General features: G+C 48.7%; 1 protein-coding gene across 5 annotated transcripts in view; it reads left to right on the plus strand.

The window, feature by feature from the left end:
* Window positions 1-4490: 4490 nt before the first annotated feature.
* The window catches only part of sash1a (SAM and SH3 domain containing 1a), a 179664-nt gene continuing 162611 nt past the window's right edge, over window positions 4491-21543 (plus strand). For all 5 annotated transcript variants that reach the window (XM_030344699.1, XM_030344705.1, XM_030344701.1 and 2 more), the window contains exon 1: window positions 4491-5990. In XM_030344699.1, the coding sequence (XP_030200559.1) occupies window positions 5487-5990 (504 nt within the window). In that variant the 5' untranslated portion in view covers window positions 4491-5486. The remainder of the gene's footprint in view (window positions 5991-21543) is intronic.

Genomic DNA, 21543 nt, shown 5'->3' on the forward strand with positions numbered 1-21543 from the left:
CGCGATAGGTGGCGGGAAATGACATGTCCCCGATCCCCGTGGCAGAGGAGGAGGATCGGGGTGTGATTGGCACAGAGAAGAATGCGTGCCCCTGCTCCATCAAGTGTCGTCGGTGTGATTATTCCACCGAGGGTAATTACCAACCCCCCCCCCCCAACCCCCTTCCTGATTGGGGACCTCTCGATCCCAACCCTGTGTCACTGATTGGACCAGGACCTTGGGAAAGACACTGGGTTTTGATTGGCGGCGTTTGTCGGCCCTTTGGGGGGGGTGTTGATATGAAACGCTGGCGCGGACGCGTGGACTGATTCGACCACCACCCAAGTTTGACGCACGCATGGATCATGTCACTCCCCGTGATTGACAGGTGCCTGTGGCTCGTATGTTTAGACGTGGCACCACCCCAGGACGACAGCGTGGGGGTGTGTGGGAATTTAGTGTGTGTGTGTGTGGGTGTGGGTGTGCATTACCTCCGCTCTCCTGGGAGATGGAAGCCCAGCCAGCCGTGTGTAATTATCAGAGCATAAAGAAAGATCAAGCTCTCTTGCTCTCTAGCCTTCTCTCTCTCTCGCTCTCTCTCTTATGCCTTCTCTCTCTCTCTCTCTCTCTCGCTCTCGCTCTCTCGCTCTCTCTCTCTCGCTCTCTCTCTTATGCCTTCTCTCTCTCTTGCCTGCTCCCGCTTTCTCTATCTATCGCAATCTCTCTTTCTCTCTCCTGCTCTGAATCTATATATCTCTCTCCCTCTCTTGCCATTTCTCTCAATGCTCTCTCTCTCTCTCTCTCCCCCCCTCCTGTGTCAGAAGACTACGGGTCCATGGGAAAGATATATATACAGAGCGCCCCAGAGCATCACATCACAGAGCACTCCTCTTTGCTTCTATTTCCTTCTCTTTTTTTCTATCGTTAGTATACAAAAACAAGCCTGTCATTCCCTCTGCATTGTCTTGTCGCCCGAGAGTAAAAGATGTAGATTTAGCACATGATTTACTGCTCTACATCACAGCGCTTCAATCTCTACACCATTACACCACATGAATCAAACTGACTTTTTATTAAAACCCCCCTTTACATTTCCATCTGTTTTTCCTTTTCATGTTTCAAACGATCGACTAACCTTGGGATACATCCTTGCATACTACTCTCTCATGACTAGAGCCACATATTTAATCAGGAAGAGTTTGTTTGTTTGCGTGTATGTGTCCTTGTGGCAGTGTGGATTTGTGGCTGTTTTTTTTTGTGTGGGTGTTTCTGTCTGTGTTCCTGTCTGTGTGTATGAGTCTGTGTGTCAGTGATTTGGGGGGGGGGGGGGGGGGGGGGGGTGCTAGTCGTATGAGAGCATTCCAGGATTGAGCCACATGGTATATGCAGTAATCACGAGGTCATCAGCAGTTGAGCGTTTGCTCTGGTCTGGGCGTCCCCAGTTCCTGGAGGTTTTTCTGGTCTGGCCGTACCCAGTAGCACCACTAGCTCCAGTAGCATTGTGTGGGACAATAAGAGAGAGAGAGAGGGAGAGTGAGGGACAGAGAGAGAGAAAGAGCGTGGAAGATGGATGGACTATAGTGAAGGGAGACTGGGAGAGCGATCTTGTTATGACTGATTCTTGTCTGGGTGGGGGGGGGTAAACTTGTAACCTGGAATAGGGTGGGTGCTGTCTTGCAGTCTCTGCATTACAACCCCCTTTCCTTTTCGAAACGCTCAGCTGAAGCCAGTTGTAATAAAGCTCAAGAACTCCCACTGAATCGCTTCCACATGTGATTAATAGACACTTTGTAGTGTAATAGGTGGTGGTAAAAGGAAAAATACATTATATACATATGCTCCCATTCTCACTCGACCCTACAACCCACGGAGCCGTTTTTCCATCCTGACCGTCTGGCTTGGGTTTTATTCCTCGGTGTCCGTTTCAACCTCACCGCAGAGGAGGAGCGTGCCTCTCCACGGCCCATCCCGGGGTGACAGATAGCGCCTCAGCCAGCTTCTCGACCCAGAGAGTGCCAATCCACGACCTTGCTAGGGCCTCTGCATACACTGGGAGGGGAGGTTGTGTTTGTATGTGTGTGTGTGTGTGTGTGTGTGTGTGTGTGTGTGTGGGAGGGGGGGAAGAGGGGGGTGCGATGACACAGAAGCCATTCTCTGCTTCAAAGGGTTTCAAAATTGAGGTCTTGAGGGTTTTAACCTTCAAGAACGTCGACAAAAGGACTCGTAAATTTTGTGCCGCGCGAAAAGAAAGCGAGTGAAGAAGGAAAAAAAGACGTCGAACAAATTCCTTCTTTTGGTGGAGAAAGAAAGGAGAGACAGAAGAAGAAGAAGGAGGCTATTACCATGGCAAGAAGGCCTTTGTGCGCAGCCAGAAAAAGAGATTGTCTGTTGGGCTGGAGGAAGCTGCTCGCCCCTGTGGCTGTGACGGACTGAGACTTCCCTCTCTCTGTCTCTCTTTCAAGCTTCCTAGTTCCCTGTCTGTCGCTGCTGGTGGCTATATATACACTTTGAATTGAGTTACAGCTAAGATTACTCAGCAAAATACAGAAACCAATAGATTGCTCTACTTAACCGTTAACTGCAAAATAATATAGCCATGCTTACAAGTCATTCAATCTGAAGAGTCTCGTCAAGTTAAAAGGCTGTTAGAACATTTTATTTGCCATTACTTTATCTTGTATCCGTGAGATCGGTGGCATAGATCAGGTTATCATATTTAAATGACCATTATGCATGAAGGGTGGGTTTCTGACGATCATTTCCATACTTTTCAGAAATGTAAATTCCACTGAGTCTAAAATGGGTTCTCCCATCCATTACAATAATGGGATGGGAATATAGACTCTACTTGGCTTTATGGATGGATATTTTTTTTTACAGTACATGCACACCGTACACACACTACAAAGTTCACCTGGCGTTGAGCTCCCTGTCTCCTTGTTCCATCTGTCACTCTCTTTCCCCCATAATCCCCGGCACCTCCAGCAGGTCTAATGACATGCCACGTCCCCAGGACGATAAAGAGGGTTGTAGCCCAGCCAGGCTGCATCCAAATCCCCCCTGCACACAGGTGTCACTGCGTTGGCACTCCTATGGAAGGCACAGGGGAAGGTCAAATGGAGCTGTAGTGATGCAACACATAGCCAACGAGGTTCCAGACAGGATGCATTGTTGTCTGTGTGCTGTGTAGTGTTACTAAAGATGGATGATATATGCATTCTATATATAATGTATCCTTTGATTCTTCAATGTCTTGACGGTCCAAACAATGTGTGGAATTGGTACTGGTATACGCGCCAACACGATTAATAAAATGATAAATTCAAAGTGGCCAAAAAATTATAATTATCCAAATCTAATCTAAACCTTTGTATTGTGCACTCGACACACAGTTTAGGAGCGGTTTCTGACACACCTGATGGCGGAGCTCTCCACTAGCTGAATGTCATAAGGGCCAAGCCCAATCACTCCCCCGCCGGAGCTGGGATGGTGATTGTATCAAACTGACCCTAACAAGCTGTCAGCTTGGATCTGATAAAGCATGCATCAGCAGCACAGCTCCCTGGCATCTGTTTGGACAGAGCCGACAGGTCTTGCAACTCAAGCAGTGCTACTTCCTCTGTTGTTTGTGTTTGTGTGTGTGTGTGTGTGTGTGTGTGTGTGTGTGTGTGTGTGTGTGTGTGTGTGTGTGTGTGTGTGTGTGTGTGTGTGTGTGTGTGTGTGTGTGTGTGTGTGTGTTTGCGTGTGCCTGTGCCTGCACGTTTGTGTGTGTGTATGTGTGCGCGTGTGTGCGCGTGTGCATATTTGTGTGTGTGTGTGTACGTGTTCGGCATGCGTCCACTCCACGTACACGTTTGATTCGTCGGGCTATATTCCAAATATCATTATTTACTAATGATGGCCTCCTGTGATGCCAGACTATGAACACATTCGATGTGATTTCTGTGCCCAGAAATAGCGGTGTGACCTCCGTGCATCTGGAATCACTGGTGCCTGCAGGACAGAGCCCCATCTAAGCATATTCTTCGTTTTAAATAGTCTCCTCACCCTGTCATGCACTCCCCCCTTTGCTCTGGGGGGATTATTCAATGTAAAACCTTACTGTTTAACAAGCACTGGGAACATTTCATCAGCAGCGGTAAAGACATCGGGTAAGGACGACAAAAGTAATCTGGGGATGTTTTGTTCCACAATATCTGATATTCAACAACGAATGAAATGGGTATCATAAAAGGGTATTTATTTGTTATTATGTCATTACGCTATTTCGTCTTAATCATTTCGTGAATGTTTATTTGTACAACAAACATTCACATAATCGCCTTGTCAAAGCCTTCAGAAAAACCTAATTATACACATTGCCATCATTCTGGTTCATTTAGCGTATGTGCCAACATAATGCAGTACCCCTGTTGCAACATAGGGAGCGCTGGTGTGCGATAAGAAATGAACTCGTGGAAATGCCGAATGACTGAGCGTCGCTAGTGTTTATCTGAGCCAGACAGAGAGAGAGAGAGAGAGAGAGAGAGAGAGAGAGAGAGAAATCACACCATACGAGAGGGGAATGTGGAACAAATCACCAATACTGGTGGCCCTGTGGAAGTGAGACGGATTTGGCGGACCGTTCTCTCGTCACCATTTCGCTTTCGTCTTTTTGAAACCCACTTTGGTTAAAGTGGTGTATGGCGGTGGCCGTGCGCCCCGGGGCTCAGTGACAAGTTGTAAAAAAAGAAAGAAGAGGAATTCCATCACTATTTTTAAAACAGTGCACTTGAATTTGGGGGCGTGGATGGTGGAGGAGCTGCTGCTGTGGACTGGAAGCGCTGAACGTGTGGTTGGCCAGGGCTGTGGGGGTCTGATGTGCCGGCGTGGAGAACCAGTCTGAAGGCAAAGAGCCGGCTGGACGTGAACCTGCGATCGTTTTTGATTTACGATCATCTTTTTTGTCTTCCATTGAGCGCGGTGCAGGTTACGATTGCAGATTTGGATACACAACGGCATGGATGTAAACTGTGCACACGACTCGACGTTTTCCGTGCGTAAAAGGGAAAATGTAGGCTAGTTTAAGTGGAAAGGCAAAACCAGGTAGGATGGTCATATGCAAGGCAATCTTTATAATTTTGACTTGTTAATGTTTGTTGCTTTAACTGGCATGGCGTTGAAAGACAACGTGGACACGTAACCCTGATGTCCGAGTGACATCTGGATTCTAAAGCCGCCCTGTGTGACACTAGATCCGAGTCCTTGGTGATCCTGACAGGTGTCACGCTCCACACGGACCGTGGAACTGATTGTTCACACACGTTTCGTTGGACAACGGTAACTAGTGGTGTTTCATGATGGGTAATCCGAATTAATCCATTGCCCAGACGGGACATTCACCCAAATATTTGGGAGTGCTCACGATCGGTGAACAAACCAAACACCTTTTATGATGCGTTTGAAAGACCGAATTGGGAAAGTGATCTGATCCCTAAAAACCTCCGCGTGTACCGAGAAGATCCAACATGACCCACAGCGGACCCGTCATCGTCTACGAGTGGTTGAAGACCCTCCAGCTTGCCCAGTATGTGGAGTCTTTTGTTGACAATGGCTACGACGACCTGGAAGTTTGCAAACAGATCGGGGACCCCGACCTCGACGCCATCGGCGTGTACATCCCGCACCACCGGCAGAGGATTCACGACGCAGTCAAACGACTGAAGGATGAAGATAAAGAGACTGCCAGTGGACTGTACTTCACGTTGGAGCCTATGGCTCCCGCCTCCGAGGTGTACACCGGCCACCTCGTGGACCAATATGACTCTAAACTACGGAGCTCAAAGTCCTGGACCGAGCCCAACAGTGACCGCGTCGGGCGCAACGGCGGCTACGTGGGCGCGCAGAGGAACCTGACGCTTGGCAATAGGAGGGAACTGGTGATGTTCCCAAAGCTGAAGTTGAAAATCATGATCCGGGATAAACTTATACGAGATGGCGTCAACCTCGCCCGGCCACCCTACTCAAATAAGGTACGCCCATTCTGCTCTTTACTGACAGGTTGTTCATGGCCATGTGCTCATACATAGGATGTTGTGGTGGCTGTCACTTGGCCATAATAACAATCGATTCCGCCGTCCATGACATGAGACTATACCGTGTTAACATTGCAGTTTGCCTGAGTGGGAAGCTGAACCGTGCACGCGTGAGACCTGAAGGTTGCACAGGCCCTATAAAGCACATAGCATGCTAAAGAGGAGTGATGGCTCACTGTTTGGAGAATGATTGGACTGGAGGTACTGCTGATCAACGAGCAGGAGAGGGAGGAGGTGGAGGAGGGGAGACACCCGAAAACCAGTCTTATATTCCTAAAATGAATATGCATAATATCGATAGTCTGACCTACACACACACACACACACACACACACACACACACACACACGAAGCATTCACCGTGTGGGTGGACCAAGCAGGCCCATGAGCATTGCATCTTTTAAGGTGTCCTCGCTGATGAATGGCCCCCAGGCGATTGGTTGTGATTGGTCCTGTGAAGTAGCAGGGCCCAGATGGGTTGGCCCGGTGCTGCCTTGGACGGAGCCAAGCTGAGAGTGGCCTCTTGTCGGAGCAGGCCAGATAGCAGGCAGCCCATCTCCTTGTCAAAGTGTCTGCGGATGCCCCGGCCAATTTGGAAAAAGGCCCCACCACGCTGAATGACTGATGTGTTTGCCCCCGCCCGTGTGTGTGTGTGTGTGTGTGTGTGTGTGTGTGTGTGTGTGTGTGTGTGTGTGTGTGTGTGTGTGTGTGTGTGTGTGTGTGTGTGTGTGTGTTCACACGCTGGTGTAACTGCTATCAGTCCGCCTCAGAACCAATTAAGCCCTGTCATGCAAGTCGAAACTTCAGTTGGCGGCCACTTACAAACTTCCACATTTCCTTTTTAGATGCCCATCTCATAACCTCCCCATTTCTGTTGGTTCATTAAAAAATAATTTGTGGTTTCTGTAGAATAGATGATCAAGTTTGTGACCAAAATAACGTTTGGGATGACATCATCCTTTTGAAGGCTAGATTTATTTGTCGGAAAGAAGCCTTCAGACATGAGTGCGTGTGTGTGCACACGTGCACATCGTTGCCACCCTGTAGTTCTGATTTGGCTGCAGCCCAGTGCATCCCTCAGCAGGAGGAGTGAGTGGAGTGAGAGAGCTCTGGAGAACCAGCACTGACCAGCAGACCTCTGATTGGTCGGCGGGCTGAGCTCGGCCGTCGCTGCCCTTGAGATGGAATGTCAGCCCCCCCCCCAACCAAACAGAAAAAAGGAGGGATGGCGATATATGCGATATATGCTGACAAAAATAGATAAGGGAGGGATTTTGACGTTGCAACAGTGCTAACCGAAGAAGCGCTATCTGGCGGCAGTGACCCCGCCCCCCCCCCCCCCCGTCCCCCGTCCCCCGTCCCCTGTCCGGTCCACTTAGTGGGATGTGTGGGGGGTAATCTCAGATCCAGCAGTCCTACTATGTTATAGCAGAACTTCTGGGGGCAGATGGTTCAGAGCCTGGACCTAAACCCAAACACTGAAGGGACAGAGTTCTGCAGAGGTAAGCCTTTTTTCCTGAGTTCGTTTAATTAAGAGAAACTGAGTAGACAAAGCTTTCAGAATGGGATATTATTCGTACCGTGATCAGTCTGCACACGGTGATGATTTGAAACCTTGACACACTTTTTACTGTTTACTAGCTCTTAGAGCCTGGCTGAGTAGCTGCTGACAACAAATTATGCTCCTGCTTTCTCCTTCTGAAGTAAACAAACAATGCTATCTGCTACAAAATGCTCATCGAGATGAGATAAGGCGCCATGGTGGTGGAGATAGTGACCAACTTCATCACTGCTGTTTGAAATTCTCAAGGCTTAACTTGGCGGCCATCGATAAAAATCAAAAAGATAAAATATGCAAATTAACAAGATCCGTCCACTCCCCTTCAGTGTTTGATGCTGAGCTCAAAAGTTATATCTGATCGTGTTTTGGTACGCTTCGGGCAGAAAGACAGCCTGACTCATCCACTGGCTAACTTAAGGTCATACTTACTCATTCCAAAGCCAGAGACAAGGTCGCTGAGTTCCCTCTGTGTAGTAGCCGACGGCTTTCATAAAGTAGTGGTCCAAGTTTTGGGATATAAATAAAACGACACAGAATCGCTGTGTGTGTGTGTGTGTGTGTGTGTGTGTGTGTGTGTGTGTGTGTGTGTGTGTGTGTGTGTGTGTGTGTGTGTGTGTGTGTGTGTGTGCGTGTGCGCTCGTGTGCGTGTATGTGTCAACCGTGTGCCATTTAAAGGGCCGTACATCAAATGGTAAACTCGTAAATTCCATGAAAGCTATAAACGTGTGTTATTGTAAAGATGAAGTCAGAGGGAGAGCCACCCTGGTTCCTCGGGACCTCGGCTGGGACCCGCGTGACCCTGGCCGACGCTGGTCCGACGGGTGCCCCCGACACCCTACTGTCTGCCACGAGTGTGGCAAACAGCTGACACGGACAGTCATAACAGCGCCTCATTGTTAGCGCCGCGTGTCAGGAGGAAGTCGGGGGCTAAACACAGTGCGTTGGGGGGGTCGGGGCGGGGGGGGTCATCCATTGTTTTTGTCCCGCGGGCCCCCACGGAGCCACACGTCCTTTCACTGGAGGATGGCTCTGTTGTGTGTGTGTGTGTGTGTGTGTGTGTCCTCCCTTGCTTCCGGCTATTGAAAGTGGGGGGGGGGGGGGGGGGGACTCGGTGCAAGCGAGGGTCCGGCATTGTGCCGACTGGGTGGCGGTGATGGGACCTGGGTGTCGTGCGGCGACAGGGAAGAGCTATGAATACACTCACAGAATAGTGACGGAAGTTAGTGTTTTTGGGAGGGGGCGGAGGATGAAAAAGAAGAGAGATGACCATCCTGGGATGTCCAAGGGACAAAAGGTGTGTGTGTGTGTGTGTGTGTGTGTGTGTGTGTGTGTGTGTGTGTGTGTGTGTGTGTGTGTGTGTGTGTGTGTGTGTGTGTGTGTGTGTGTGTGTGTGTGTGTGTGTGTGTGTGTGTGTGTGTGTGTGTGCGCGCGCAGACACTGGAAGCTTCGGATGCTTCCGAAGTGCACCTTACCGGCCGAAATGGTGTTTGGAGCCGCAGGAGGGGAAAGAAAGAACAGCGTTTTAATTGAATCTGATATAAGCTTCCTTTTAGCGAGGGTTGGGGGGGGGGGGGGGGGGGGGTTCATCATCTTTACATGCCAGATATTCACCTCGCTTCCCTTCGCAGTCATCTTAATCGTTATTCATTTCCCAGAGACCTCAGCTTTCAGGAAATTCGCTTTTTTCACCCCCCCCCCCCCCCCCCTTTATTGTTAAAGACATCCTCATGTTATCATGTTATGCCTATGGTGAAGAACCTGAGATTTACGGCCCCCCCTGGGCTTGATGGGAAGACCTGCCAACTTGTCTCCTGTCCGTGTGTGTGCGACCAATTGCTAATTTTGCAGTGTTCTTCATTTAGAAACTAAGGAAACTACGGCCCTATAGCAGCAATTAAACCGCATTGATCCTCTTTAGCGCATGCTAGAATTCAACCTCGCTTGGCAACAACGGGACAATGACCTACTGAAGGCTTGATGCAATGCTTAATATTTCTTGCTGATAGCGAAAACAACTTCATTTCATTTACAATGTGTTGCCCAAAGCACTGCGTGAAACGGGCATATATTTAGTGCAAATTACCAATCTAATTATCCTGATATGAAACCATTTGAAAGACAGAGCCTTGTCGGCAGATAGCGTGGTTCAATACTCTCGGCCTCGTCCAGATCCTGTGCGATATAGAGTTTGGCTCTGTGCCACCGGGAGGAAGTTGAACCCCTCTCGCGCACACTCAAGAGTTTTCCACGGGTTTCCACAGAAAGCCTCTTGTTTGCTTAGCTCTTATTAAGGGCTCTGTCGAAAGGCATGCGCGAGCACTCGTAAAGGAGGGGGGGAAGTCATAAAGTACGGGGTTATTGTCCCGGCTTATGGTTATTGTCCTTCGAGAGTAGCAGAAAGTCTATTAAGGAAAGTGAAGTCGCGGTTTACATACAGGATGTAAAGTGTAGGAAGGGGGGGGTGGGGGGGGTACTATGAAGGAGATGAGATCTAGCCATCATGTGAATACAAACCATGAGATTCTTCCGGCCCCACAAAAAGAGAGAGGGGGAGAGAGAGAGAGAGAGCGAGTGAGGGAGACCTCTTACTGCGATTTGAAATGTTTTAAAACACATCGTGAGATTATGAAGTGATGCACTATGTTTCAATAACTTTTTTTAATCCAAAAACAGTGTGTGGGAACTTTACTAGTGGCGGTGAAGCAAGCTAGACCCAGGCCTGCTTTCCCACTCTGTGTACGAGGGTGTGTCAGCATATCTCCCCCGGTTCTCTCACACACACACACGCACACACACACGCGCGCACACGCACACGTTCACGCACAGACATGACCAAGCTTCTTCTCCAGGGGGGAAAAAATTGTTAAATGTGGGAAGGAAGCAGTTAGTGCTGTGTTTGCAGCTGGCCTTCTCATTTTGCATGGAAGAGATCTCCCTCTCTCTCTCTCAATCCATCCTTCTCTTTCGCTCTTTCTCTCTCTCTTCCATGTGGCTGCTTCTGTTGATCTGCTGGATTTTATTTTTATTTAGTTCAACTGAGTTTACATCGAACACGGAGATCTTTTAAGGTATTGTACCCAAAGTCCTATTTGTTTCAGCGAGGGAATAGACGCCGCAAAAACACGATATCATTTGAATGTACTCAAAGACTATCGATTACGATGTATGCAAGGGGTATGCTCATCCTTGTGACATTCAGTTTCTTCGAAAGACACAATTGTACTGAATCACAGCAGTGTCACCACCACAGAAGCCACACTCCTCGCCTTCTGAGGGGAACTTAAACAACATATGTGGGCCTTGCGCGTATCACTTACGGCTAAGCGGTCACGGCAACAGCTTGAAATAAAACGGGCTATAAGAGTGTCCGCATGCCACTTCCATTTTCCATAGGGTGGCAGACAGAAGCGTTTCTGATGACACATTCACACATGGATCAGTGCTATTCTCGTCCCAGAGATACACCGGCCCCCCCAACACTGGGGAGGCCCTCGTACATGAGAACATACCAGAGCATCTGCATCCGGAAGGATGCATGGATTATGTATGTCCCGCTGATTATCAATATTCAATGTCTAACATGTGTTGGCGTCAGGAATGAATAATCGCTGTTTTCAATTCCCCACACGTATGCGGTTTTGCATGCGAGTGTCTGTTTGTTTGTGTTTTTTGTCATTTGTTTGGTATTTGTTAAGCAACGCGCTTAAGTAACTAAGCTTATTAAGTTAGCAAACATCAAATCAACATCTGAGACGTTAGTCCCGGTGTGCTCCGACGCAAAGCAGCGACAAGCCGATATGCGAGGGATTCAACGTTTCACAAATGAAACACTGAGACCAATACGAGAACACTATACACTGTACACTATAAACGGAACTATATGAGAACACTACCCTGAACATCACAGATGACGCGAGCCATGTATCTCGGTTCATCCGGGTGACGAAATCAGCCCCAGTAGAACGACACACCTGTGCAGTGTGTTGTACAGGGAAGCGGTACCCCTACCACCGCTCTTGCTTATTTCATTCCATTTCATTTGGCTTCCCCCCCCCCCCCCCCGCATCGAGCGGAGAGTGTCCCCCCCCGGACCCTCCTGTTCCGCGGTTCACCGCTCCAGAGGTCTGGCACCTCACACCGCGCCGGTGAGCACCCTATAGATTTTCATTCACTCGTCGTAAACATATTTGTTTTCGCACATATTTCTTCACCGTCTCTGGCAACACCGTGCCCCCCCCCCTCCCCTCGCTGTCAATGCCAATAAACATCCAGGGTTCATCCAATAAGGCTGTTTATTAGGCCAGAAAGCAAAGAAGACTGAGAGAAATCCCACTTGGACAGTGTCTTGGGCGTCTCTTCTGCAGCAGCTATATTGGAGGTAGGTCGATTTACAGGGAGGGGTACGACTCTGTGGTTCTCTCTGGGGGAACTGTGTTGAACTGGAAGCTCCCCTCCCCGCCCCGCCCCTCTTAGAATAAAGAGATAATGAGTCAGGGGAACAGGCTAGAGGATCTGACCATGTAAGGATGTATGGAAGTGTATAAGTGAGTTACAATCAATCACTCGCTCGCTTACAAACTCACACACAGATTCAAACCTACACACACTCACAGACTCCAACATGCACATGCATTTGGGCACATGCACACGCTCACTCAGTCACTCACTTACTTACTTTCTGACTCACTCACTCACTCACTCACTCAGTCAAACCCGCACCCACACTCTCAAACATGCAGACACACGTAAAGACACATGCACCCATACGGGCATACACAGTCATGCACATGCATAGTTTTCCCCGAAATGGATCCGACTTCCGAATCAGAGACAATGTGTCACCATGTGTTCTCTGTGAACTTGGTCTAATGGTCTACTCGACGCAAGCATTATATATAATGACACTGTGTGGACAGCAGCCGCCCTATCCTGTCCAAGCACACTGACCTGATCTAAAATAAACACACACACACACACACACACACACACACACACACACACACACACACACACATTGAAGCCATAGTTACTATGGAGACAAATGATTGAGGCTGTTTAAGTGACGACATTACTATAGGAACCGGCAACCCACCATGCTTTGAGTTGGAGATATATAGCGAGAGGGAGAGGGAGAGAGATTATTTCAGAATGCCAGACATCCTTCAGGAAAGTTAGGTCTCCTGAGACGTCTGCCTCACCTCACGGCTCAGCTGTCTAGCTAAGCTCCTGTAAGGTGCTATTTCTGGAAACTATAATGCAGAGCACGCATGTGAAGCCAGGGACCTGACGTTTACGGGTCTCAATGAACCTGGGGGTGCAGAAGGATTGTCAGCCATGTGAGTTTGCAAGAAACAAGACATGTGCACGGCGGATGCGGGCATGGGGGGGGGGGGGGGGGGGAGAGGGTGCACAGAGTGTGCGATGTTCGCTAGTGCTGCACCTTGCTTAGCTAAGCAGCGTCGCCTGAAGACATGACCCAGCACATTCCTGTACGTAGGTGTGTGTGAGTGTGTGTGTTTCTCTTTTTACGAGGCCCGCTCTACAGGTTGCTCTCTGTGTTAAACGGATGGAATCACCCCCCCCCCCCCCCCCTTCCTGCCACGCGCTACGAGGACACGGTTAGAAATGAGCGACGAGGGGCTGCTACCAGCAGAGCGCCCGGGCCGACACAAACTACATTAATCACACAGGAAACCAGGAGAAAAATGGAAACGCAGAACGCACGCACACACACACACACACACACACACACACACACACACACACACACACACACACACACACACGGAGGGGGGGGGTGGTGGCTTGTAAGTGCGCTTTCCCTGTAGCAGCGCTTCACAGGGAGCTAGCACGTGCCCCGCTCACCCTGAACGGCAGCGCAGTCGTAATTGCTGCCTTGCAGACATCTTTCGCCCCGACATGTCGCTACACTCTGTCTCCTGCCATTAAAACCGTTCAGGCTAGCTCCTATCTCCCCCCCTCACTCCACCCCAATACCGCCATCGACCCTTACAAGTCTTTTATCTATTTTCTGACGCAACGGTAGCGCCTCAAATGAGCAATGCACGATGCTGGGGGGGGCGAAGGCAACAACCTGAGCAGCACGTAGTTAATTACCCCGTCTGGCCGGTCTTTTCATTGACGACGAAACAACGCTGTGTGAGCAAGTCTAAACCCCCGCCCATCAACCAACCACTCCCCCCTTCCCTGTGTCTGAGAGAGAGAGAGAGAGAGAGAGAGAGAGAGAGAGAGAGAGAGAGAGAGAGAGAGAGAGAGAGACTGTGATCATGGAGACGGCGTCCGTACCTGCGCTGCTGTTTGTAGTGGCTGCGCCCTGGCAGGGAGGCTGCCTTAATAACGGCCCCACCGGGCAGCTGTCTGTGTCCCTCTCGCTCCTGGCCTTGGCCTCCCCGCGGCTCCCCAGAGCCGCATCTCCCCCCTAATTACCTGGCAGTTAGCGCATTCCTCCTCCCACACGCCCGCACAAACAGCCCCGCACACACAGGCACACGCGTGCATGCACACGCACCTGGTCACTTAAATACGCATTCACACACCCACTATCACATAAATGCACACACACACACACACACACACACACACACACACACACACACACACACACACACACACACACACACACACTAGGACATAAATAAACACACACACTTAAACACAGACACTTGCGTGGTAAAACAAGCACCTGTGCATTCTCAATCCTGATTCAAATAAACCCCCCGCTTTCATAGGTCCAAGTTTGTCTTCTGTGGTTAGGGCATTCTGTTACACACCGATACTGAAAAAAGACTTTCTGCATTCCAACACTGTGTGTGTGTCTGGGTGTGTGTGTGTGTGTGTGTGTGTGTGTGTGTGTTAGAGACACCTTATTTCTGAAATGTCATGTCTGATCCTGTCTGTTACAAAACTATTATATTCACACGTACATTACTACAACACTTCTTGCCCTCAGGAAGAACACTAATTGGGACAAATCGTGAAGACTGAGAACAGGCATGGGTTTACAAAGAATTCCACAACATGCGTTTAACTTCAGAGCCCTTTGATAGTAAAGGTTAATTATGTCTTCATCTTGGGATATCGAAACATAAAAGAGAGCATGTCGAAGCTGATCTCTCCTTAGTATACTTTTAATACCACATTGTATGGCCAGGCCAATTACAACCGCTAATGATGAGGGGCATCAATTTGTCACAATAGTGATGGCACTAGGCATTAATACATAAGGTATTCAAAAATAAACACCCAAGGAGCGAGCTACTTAGATATGGCTTGTGTTTGACCCTGGAGATGGGCTCATTTGTTTTGTTTAACAGTCTCATTACCATGTTTTCACCATTTCGTTGGTTTTACTACCAACCGTAGAGCCGGGGGACGTGTCGAGAAGTCGCTTGCAGGCTGTCTGCCAGAGCCATCATTAGTGAAGCCGTCTGGGCACGCTCTGTGTGCGAGGGGAGAGGTCACATGGTCTAATTGTTCCTCGGCGACCCCTCCACGAGGCAGGGTTAATTGCCCTATTCGTTTCAGGTGAATTGCTCAGTTCGCGGCCACAAGTTTTGCTGTAACAAATGGGGAGATTTAATAATAAACACAATTCTATTTAGTTTTGGGTTGTATTCCGTTTCATCGACACAACGATTTGTTCAGTTATTTCGTGCATGAATCTTTTTCAACTAAGTGGTCGTACTCATATGGCTTTCATTCCAAAATCGATACTTTCCCAAACATTCTGATCTTTATCACCACTTTAAATCAATCCTGGTCTTACTTCTGTATCCAATTTATTCTATATTGTTGGCTGGGCTCACTGAAATCTTGGGGAGAGAGAGAGACATTCTAAAAAGCCTTCTTGACAAGTTGAGGTCACCACGCATTAATAATTGAGACGTTGATTCAGGAGCCCCGTTACCGGCGTCTTCTTCCCGGGAGGAACAGCATAACCACAGTCTGAGTGTCAGCACATCTCGCTTATTTTGGGGGGGTCGGACAGTGCCTGGGCCAAACCCTGAATCCTTGTTTGTTTTAATGGCTCTGGGGAATTCTCGCCAAATAGGAAATTCTCCCGCAGCAGAAATGTGGAAATGCAGAGCAGTTGTGTTTCTGGTTTCCAGTAAGATCCTCCTAGGACCACTGGCCTTGGGGGGGGGGGGGGGGTTTGCCTGTCTCCGTCTGGCCTCATCCGCTCCGTTTAGTCTTTGGGGTTTTGACTGACAACTTTTCAAAGTCAAAACATTGTGCTTGGGTTGATTGCGTGTGCAAAGTCCTCAGGAAGCGTGATTAATACTGCTCTCCATGTTGAATACGGACCTTTTACAACGTCTGTCTTCTTGCCTCTCTCCGACTTACGCTGAGAGCAATTCAACACACACACGCACACGCACACACACACACACAACCACCCTAGTTGCATAATTGAAATGTGTTGCCTCGCCTCAGGACAGAATCATTTTTGGCTGTGGAAACATAAGCATCGTACGGGCTTCTAAATGAAATATGTAGTAAGTCATGTAAGAAGTAATTTGTCATAAATATAACATGTACGTGACTCGAAGCCCCCCGTCACAACGTTTGGGCAGCAACTCGCCATGGGAAACCGGCGTTGTTGTTCTGCTTTCGCGGCGAGCGAGTGGTGTTATGGCCGTCCTCTCCTAACACGTGCTGGCTCACAGCCTTGATGACAGAGGAAGGGCTCGCTAAGCCCCTAAATTAACTCTGTGTTGCTGGTACAGTTTAGAGCCGATGTCAACCTCCCCCGGTGAGAGAGAGAGAGAGAGAGAGAGAGAGACAGACACACACACACACACACACACACACACACACACACACACACACACACACACACACACACACACACACACACACACACACACACACACACACTTCAAAACGATGAACTGCCTTAATTCCTTTCTTTCTGTCCGTGTCGTTCACGCCCCAGCTCAAGGTTAGAGGTCATGTGTCCGGAATTCTGCTCCGTGCCGTCCGACACTCCCGAAGCCCAGCCTTGGCTTGAGAAGACAGACAGTCGGATAGACAGACAGACCTGCCATACACACCAGGCCAAAGCCGTGCTGATGTATACTTTAAGGCAAAGTCGAGTCTGATTCATCAGGCCAGACCTATATTGGCCTGATGAATCTAGACTTATGACCTAGACTTATTGTTGAATCATATATTATATCTATTTTAATGCAGCTCTATGACCCCTTCCTTGTTGTGACGGTTGTGCGGTTCAAATAATAAGTTGTCTTATCTGGGTGTCCCTCAGCGGTGTAAAGGCGAGGCAGGCTCCGAAACTAAAGGACCGACAGCCTCTACAAACAAATAACTTTTCATCACAGAACGACAAAGTGCTCGCCCTTTCATGTCATGTCATACTCATTCAATTTTACCGAATGGGATATGGGCTCTTATTAGCCTTGTATACTTTAATATAGATTCATGCGATATGCTTCATCATCTATGAAATCAAACTGTGGACATTCGGTTCTGTCTGATTATTTACCAACGTATTCACATCCGATCACACAAATCCTGCATCGAGAAAGCTACTGTAGAAGTCTTTGATAGGTTAACAATTTAAAATTAATTTCCTGTGTACCCTTCTAGTCTAATGGTCTAAAAGGATACACAATATGTGCTCTACTCGGAATATAAAATGATTGGATAGAACCATTAAACAAAGTGGTAATCAAACTAACAATAAGAACATTTATTGAAAGCAAAACATAACGCAGCAAATTGCACACAGAAGACGCAGTCAAACCACCACCCCCACAAGAAACCCATTGTATAACTTGTAGGCTGTTCCTTCTAGAAGGCCAAAAATGCTGTGGTGTAACTCTCTTACACTCCCATCTTCCCAGCGGAACGCTGCAACACACGCACTATTTTCCCCACACAGTGATTTTACTGTAAAAGCAAAAAGTCGACCAAACGTCTTTCTATCGATGATTCAGATCGTTGAAGATTCGAGGTCAGCCCAAGGTTACTGAAAGGTAGACAGAAAGTCAGATGATGGACGCTCCGGCCAACATAATAATGGCTTTTAGAGGCTAAACAAAGAGCCTGAAGTCTCTTTAGGGATAGTAGGAGCAAATATAGATGAAGATGAATCCTGCAGAGCAGTCAGAAATACAATTAAACAGATTATTGTGTGAATCAAATTACCAGCCCGTTGTGGATAAGTCTCTCTCCTCCACATGAACATTTAATGTTGGTGGTGCTGTCATCATACGTGGGACCCCCTACAACGACACCTCAGTACCCCACTTTGCTATACCATCAGTAACACTGAAACCAATACAATGCAAGAATTATACAGAACACTTGTGTGTGGCTAAATCTGTATTGGCTCAATACAATGTCTGACGCACTCTCAATTACCCGATACCACAGGCTCACAGACAGCCTTGTGCACATGTGAAGACATAAAATACATCTACACATGCATTCCCTAAGTTCTTTGCAATACAGATCCTCTAAATATAGACTGTGTGTAGGCGAACACGCTAGATCAGAGCGAGAAACCCGAGCAACAGCCATCATCTTTACTGTCTGCAAGTTAACGTGTCTGATGAAATGAGGAAATGAACGTACTGTAACAGTCCACACAGGGCGGCATGGGGGGCCGGGGGGGAGATGATGTGGCATTCAAGAATCTCTCCGGAGGACGGTCGGGTAGGAGCTTTTGTTGAAGCCACTTAGCCCAGAAACGATCCACTTCACCCCTCTCTGGAGGAAGAGGACACACACACGCTACACTCTACACACACACTACGCACACTCTCATAACCCCCAACCCACACAACAATGGGCCCCCACCCCCACCACTGTCCACCATCGCTCTGCCCTGCTACTCCCCCTGTCCTACCCATTTATGGAACGGTAGCGGGAGCGAGAGCAGCAGCAACGTTAACCCCCTCCTCCTCCTCCATAGCGCCTCCCGGCTAAGACAACCCCCTCCCTCCCCCCCCCCCCCTCGGCCCACCCCACCCAAACTAGTCCCACACCGGACCCAAGCAACCCCCTCCCACAGACAGACACACAGACAGACAGACAGACAGACAGACAGACGCACCCACACTCTATTAGCCTGCACTAAAGTCTAGCCCCAGTAGAACCACTGCACATCCCAGTAACACACACACACACACACACACACACACACACACACACACACACACACACACACACACACACACACACACACACACACACACACACACACACACACACACACACACTCTATTAGCCTGCACTAAAGTCTAGCCCCAGTAGAACCACTGCACATCCCAGTAACACACACACACACACACACACACACACACACACACACACACACACACACACACACACACACACACACACACACACACACACACACACACACACACTCTATTAGCCTGCACTAAAGTCTAGCCCCAGTAGAACCACTGCACATCCCAGTAACACACACACACACACACACACACACACACACACACACACACACACACACACACACACACACACACACACACACACACACACACTCTATTAGCCTGCACTAAAGTCTAGCCCCAGTAGAACCACTGCACATCCCAGTAACCCAGAGCCCAGGAGACGCTCCGAGGGGGAGCTCATACTTGTTGCTGAACGCCGTCAGCGTGCCCCCCCCCCCCCGGCCGGTGGTGGGGCGCCGGTGTTTACCCGTGTTGGGGAGGCGGCGGCACACAGCGGCCGTGATGGGGGAGCCAGTCGGTTATCATCGTGTAGGGAGACGCCTCGGCATTGTGATGCAGGAATCCCACCGAGGGGAGCCGGGGTGCTTTGTTATGCAAAGTGGCCATTCATATTTGACGCTCCTCTCGGAATGGGAATGTTCAGTCAGTGGATGTGGTGTGTTTGTCGTGTGTGAGTGTGTAAAAAAAAGAAATGGTTTGTGTTTTTTATCCTCCATTAGTCTGCAAAAACCTTGAAAGATAAACTCATGTACACACACACACACACACACACACACACACACACACACACACACACACACACACACACACACACACACACACACACACACACACACACCCTGCATCCCTTTCCCTCTCTTCCCAGCATCAGCTGGTTGTTTTGTTTGCATACACAGAGCACAAAGTCTAGCTCTGCCTCCCTCCCCAGACAAATGTAGGGCAGACACACCGCCTTATATCATCGACATGTTTATTTGGATAGAAATCAAAGAAGCCAGTTTAACCAGCCCTGTGATTGTTATCCGGAACAAAAAAAACAACAACTCAACACGAATCAAAACAGCAAAGTGGCACACGTGTCTCTGTGATTACAGCTCAAGTGTTCTCGTCGTTGATTAGCACGGAGATAATCCCAATCACGATATTGATAATGAGCCGCTCTTCTGGGCGCTGAAGAGCAGCTGTGACGAGCTGGGGCCCTCTTATTGTTGCTCTGAACTTTAGTGTGACGTCCTCCTCCTCTTCCTCCGAGGGTCTGACACCCAGCGAGGGCCCTCGTGTTCAGCTGCTCTGATCACACGACATGCTCTCTTCCTGCTCCCTGCGCTCCGCGGCCTCGGGATGACACTCAGGGGGGCGGGAAGACCGCGATTGGCCGAACCGTGATGGGCTTAACCTGCGATTGGCCAAACCGCGATAAGCCTGAACCATTCCTCACATGTGTGTTGTGTTAAAGTGTTGTGTCTTAGTGCTCATGTTGTTGTGCGTGCTTGTCCCTTATTGAGCTGGATACGATCTTGGTTAAGATTTTTGTTGTTTTCTTTGCACCACTCTTTGGTATGTCTGTTGAAGCTCCAGCCTGTGAAAAGGAGCAGTGTATGTATGTAGCCGAAGGCGCTAACAGTGATGGATCTACAACAGATGCCCCGGCGACAGAATGAAATGTAGCTCTCTTTGTGAGTTGCCAGCAAACTATTCATATGACTGGTCTTTAATAGAAAAAAATCATTTTGCTGCGGCATAATCACATTCTGTTGACTGTAGAATCGAAGCATCCCGACGGTTTTGGTTTTAATCGTCTCCATTGTTTCTATAGTGCAGTAGTTTGATTCATGGTGTTATTAATGAGAGCCACTTGACCAGTACTTTTTCTTGTTTTCTCTTTTTTCTTTCTCCTGGCTGTCAGTCCGCCTCCGTATCACGGACACACACCCACACACAAACACACACAAAATAAATGTGTGCCGGTTGTGGAGCCGGCAGACAGGAGCTCATTGTAAAGCTGGCAGACAGGCAGCATCTCACTCCCAGTTAGTGTCCTCCTCACCAAGGCCCTGGGGAGGGCATGGAGCGCTCTTACGCAATCCCTCGTAAGCTTCAAAGCTCTGTCAGAGACAGACAGAGAGAGAGAGAGAGAGAGGCCCCCGTCCACAGAGAGAGAGAGAGAGAGAGAGAGAGAGAGAGAGAGAGAGATGCATATTTCACCTGCAAGAGTTAGTCAGGTGCAGTGAAATATAGGCTCATTGTGTCATTTTAAAGCTTCCGCATTTTAAAACAGTGAATTTTTTCCTTTCTTTGAAACGGAAGTATATCTTGCCATGGTGGGTGTTTAAAGGGGTACTATATAAATCCATTAGCGTGGGTTCGTAACTCGGATAGTTCAGCTTACCATGCATGCTGCTGTTGTTCCAACCGGTTTGATCTAGCCATCATATCTCTGGGTAGACGCCCAAACCCATTCTGATGGTGTGTCTGATGTGTGATGAGCCAAGTTGCACACAGTTGATGACGTGCAATGAATTGGAATCTTCTGTGCACTACTACTCAAAAGGGCTGTAAGGGAAATTCATAAGCATACACATGCAAGAACAATTCAGGATTTTATGTGCTGCAAATATGAACACACTACGAAACACTATAAAAACACTGATGCATGTTAAGACAAAAACGAGGCATGGAGTCACTT

The sequence above is a fragment of the Gadus morhua genome, chromosome 21 (assembly GCF_902167405.1).
Source record: "Gadus morhua chromosome 21, gadMor3.0, whole genome shotgun sequence".
NCBI lineage: Eukaryota > Metazoa > Chordata > Actinopteri > Gadiformes > Gadidae > Gadus > Gadus morhua.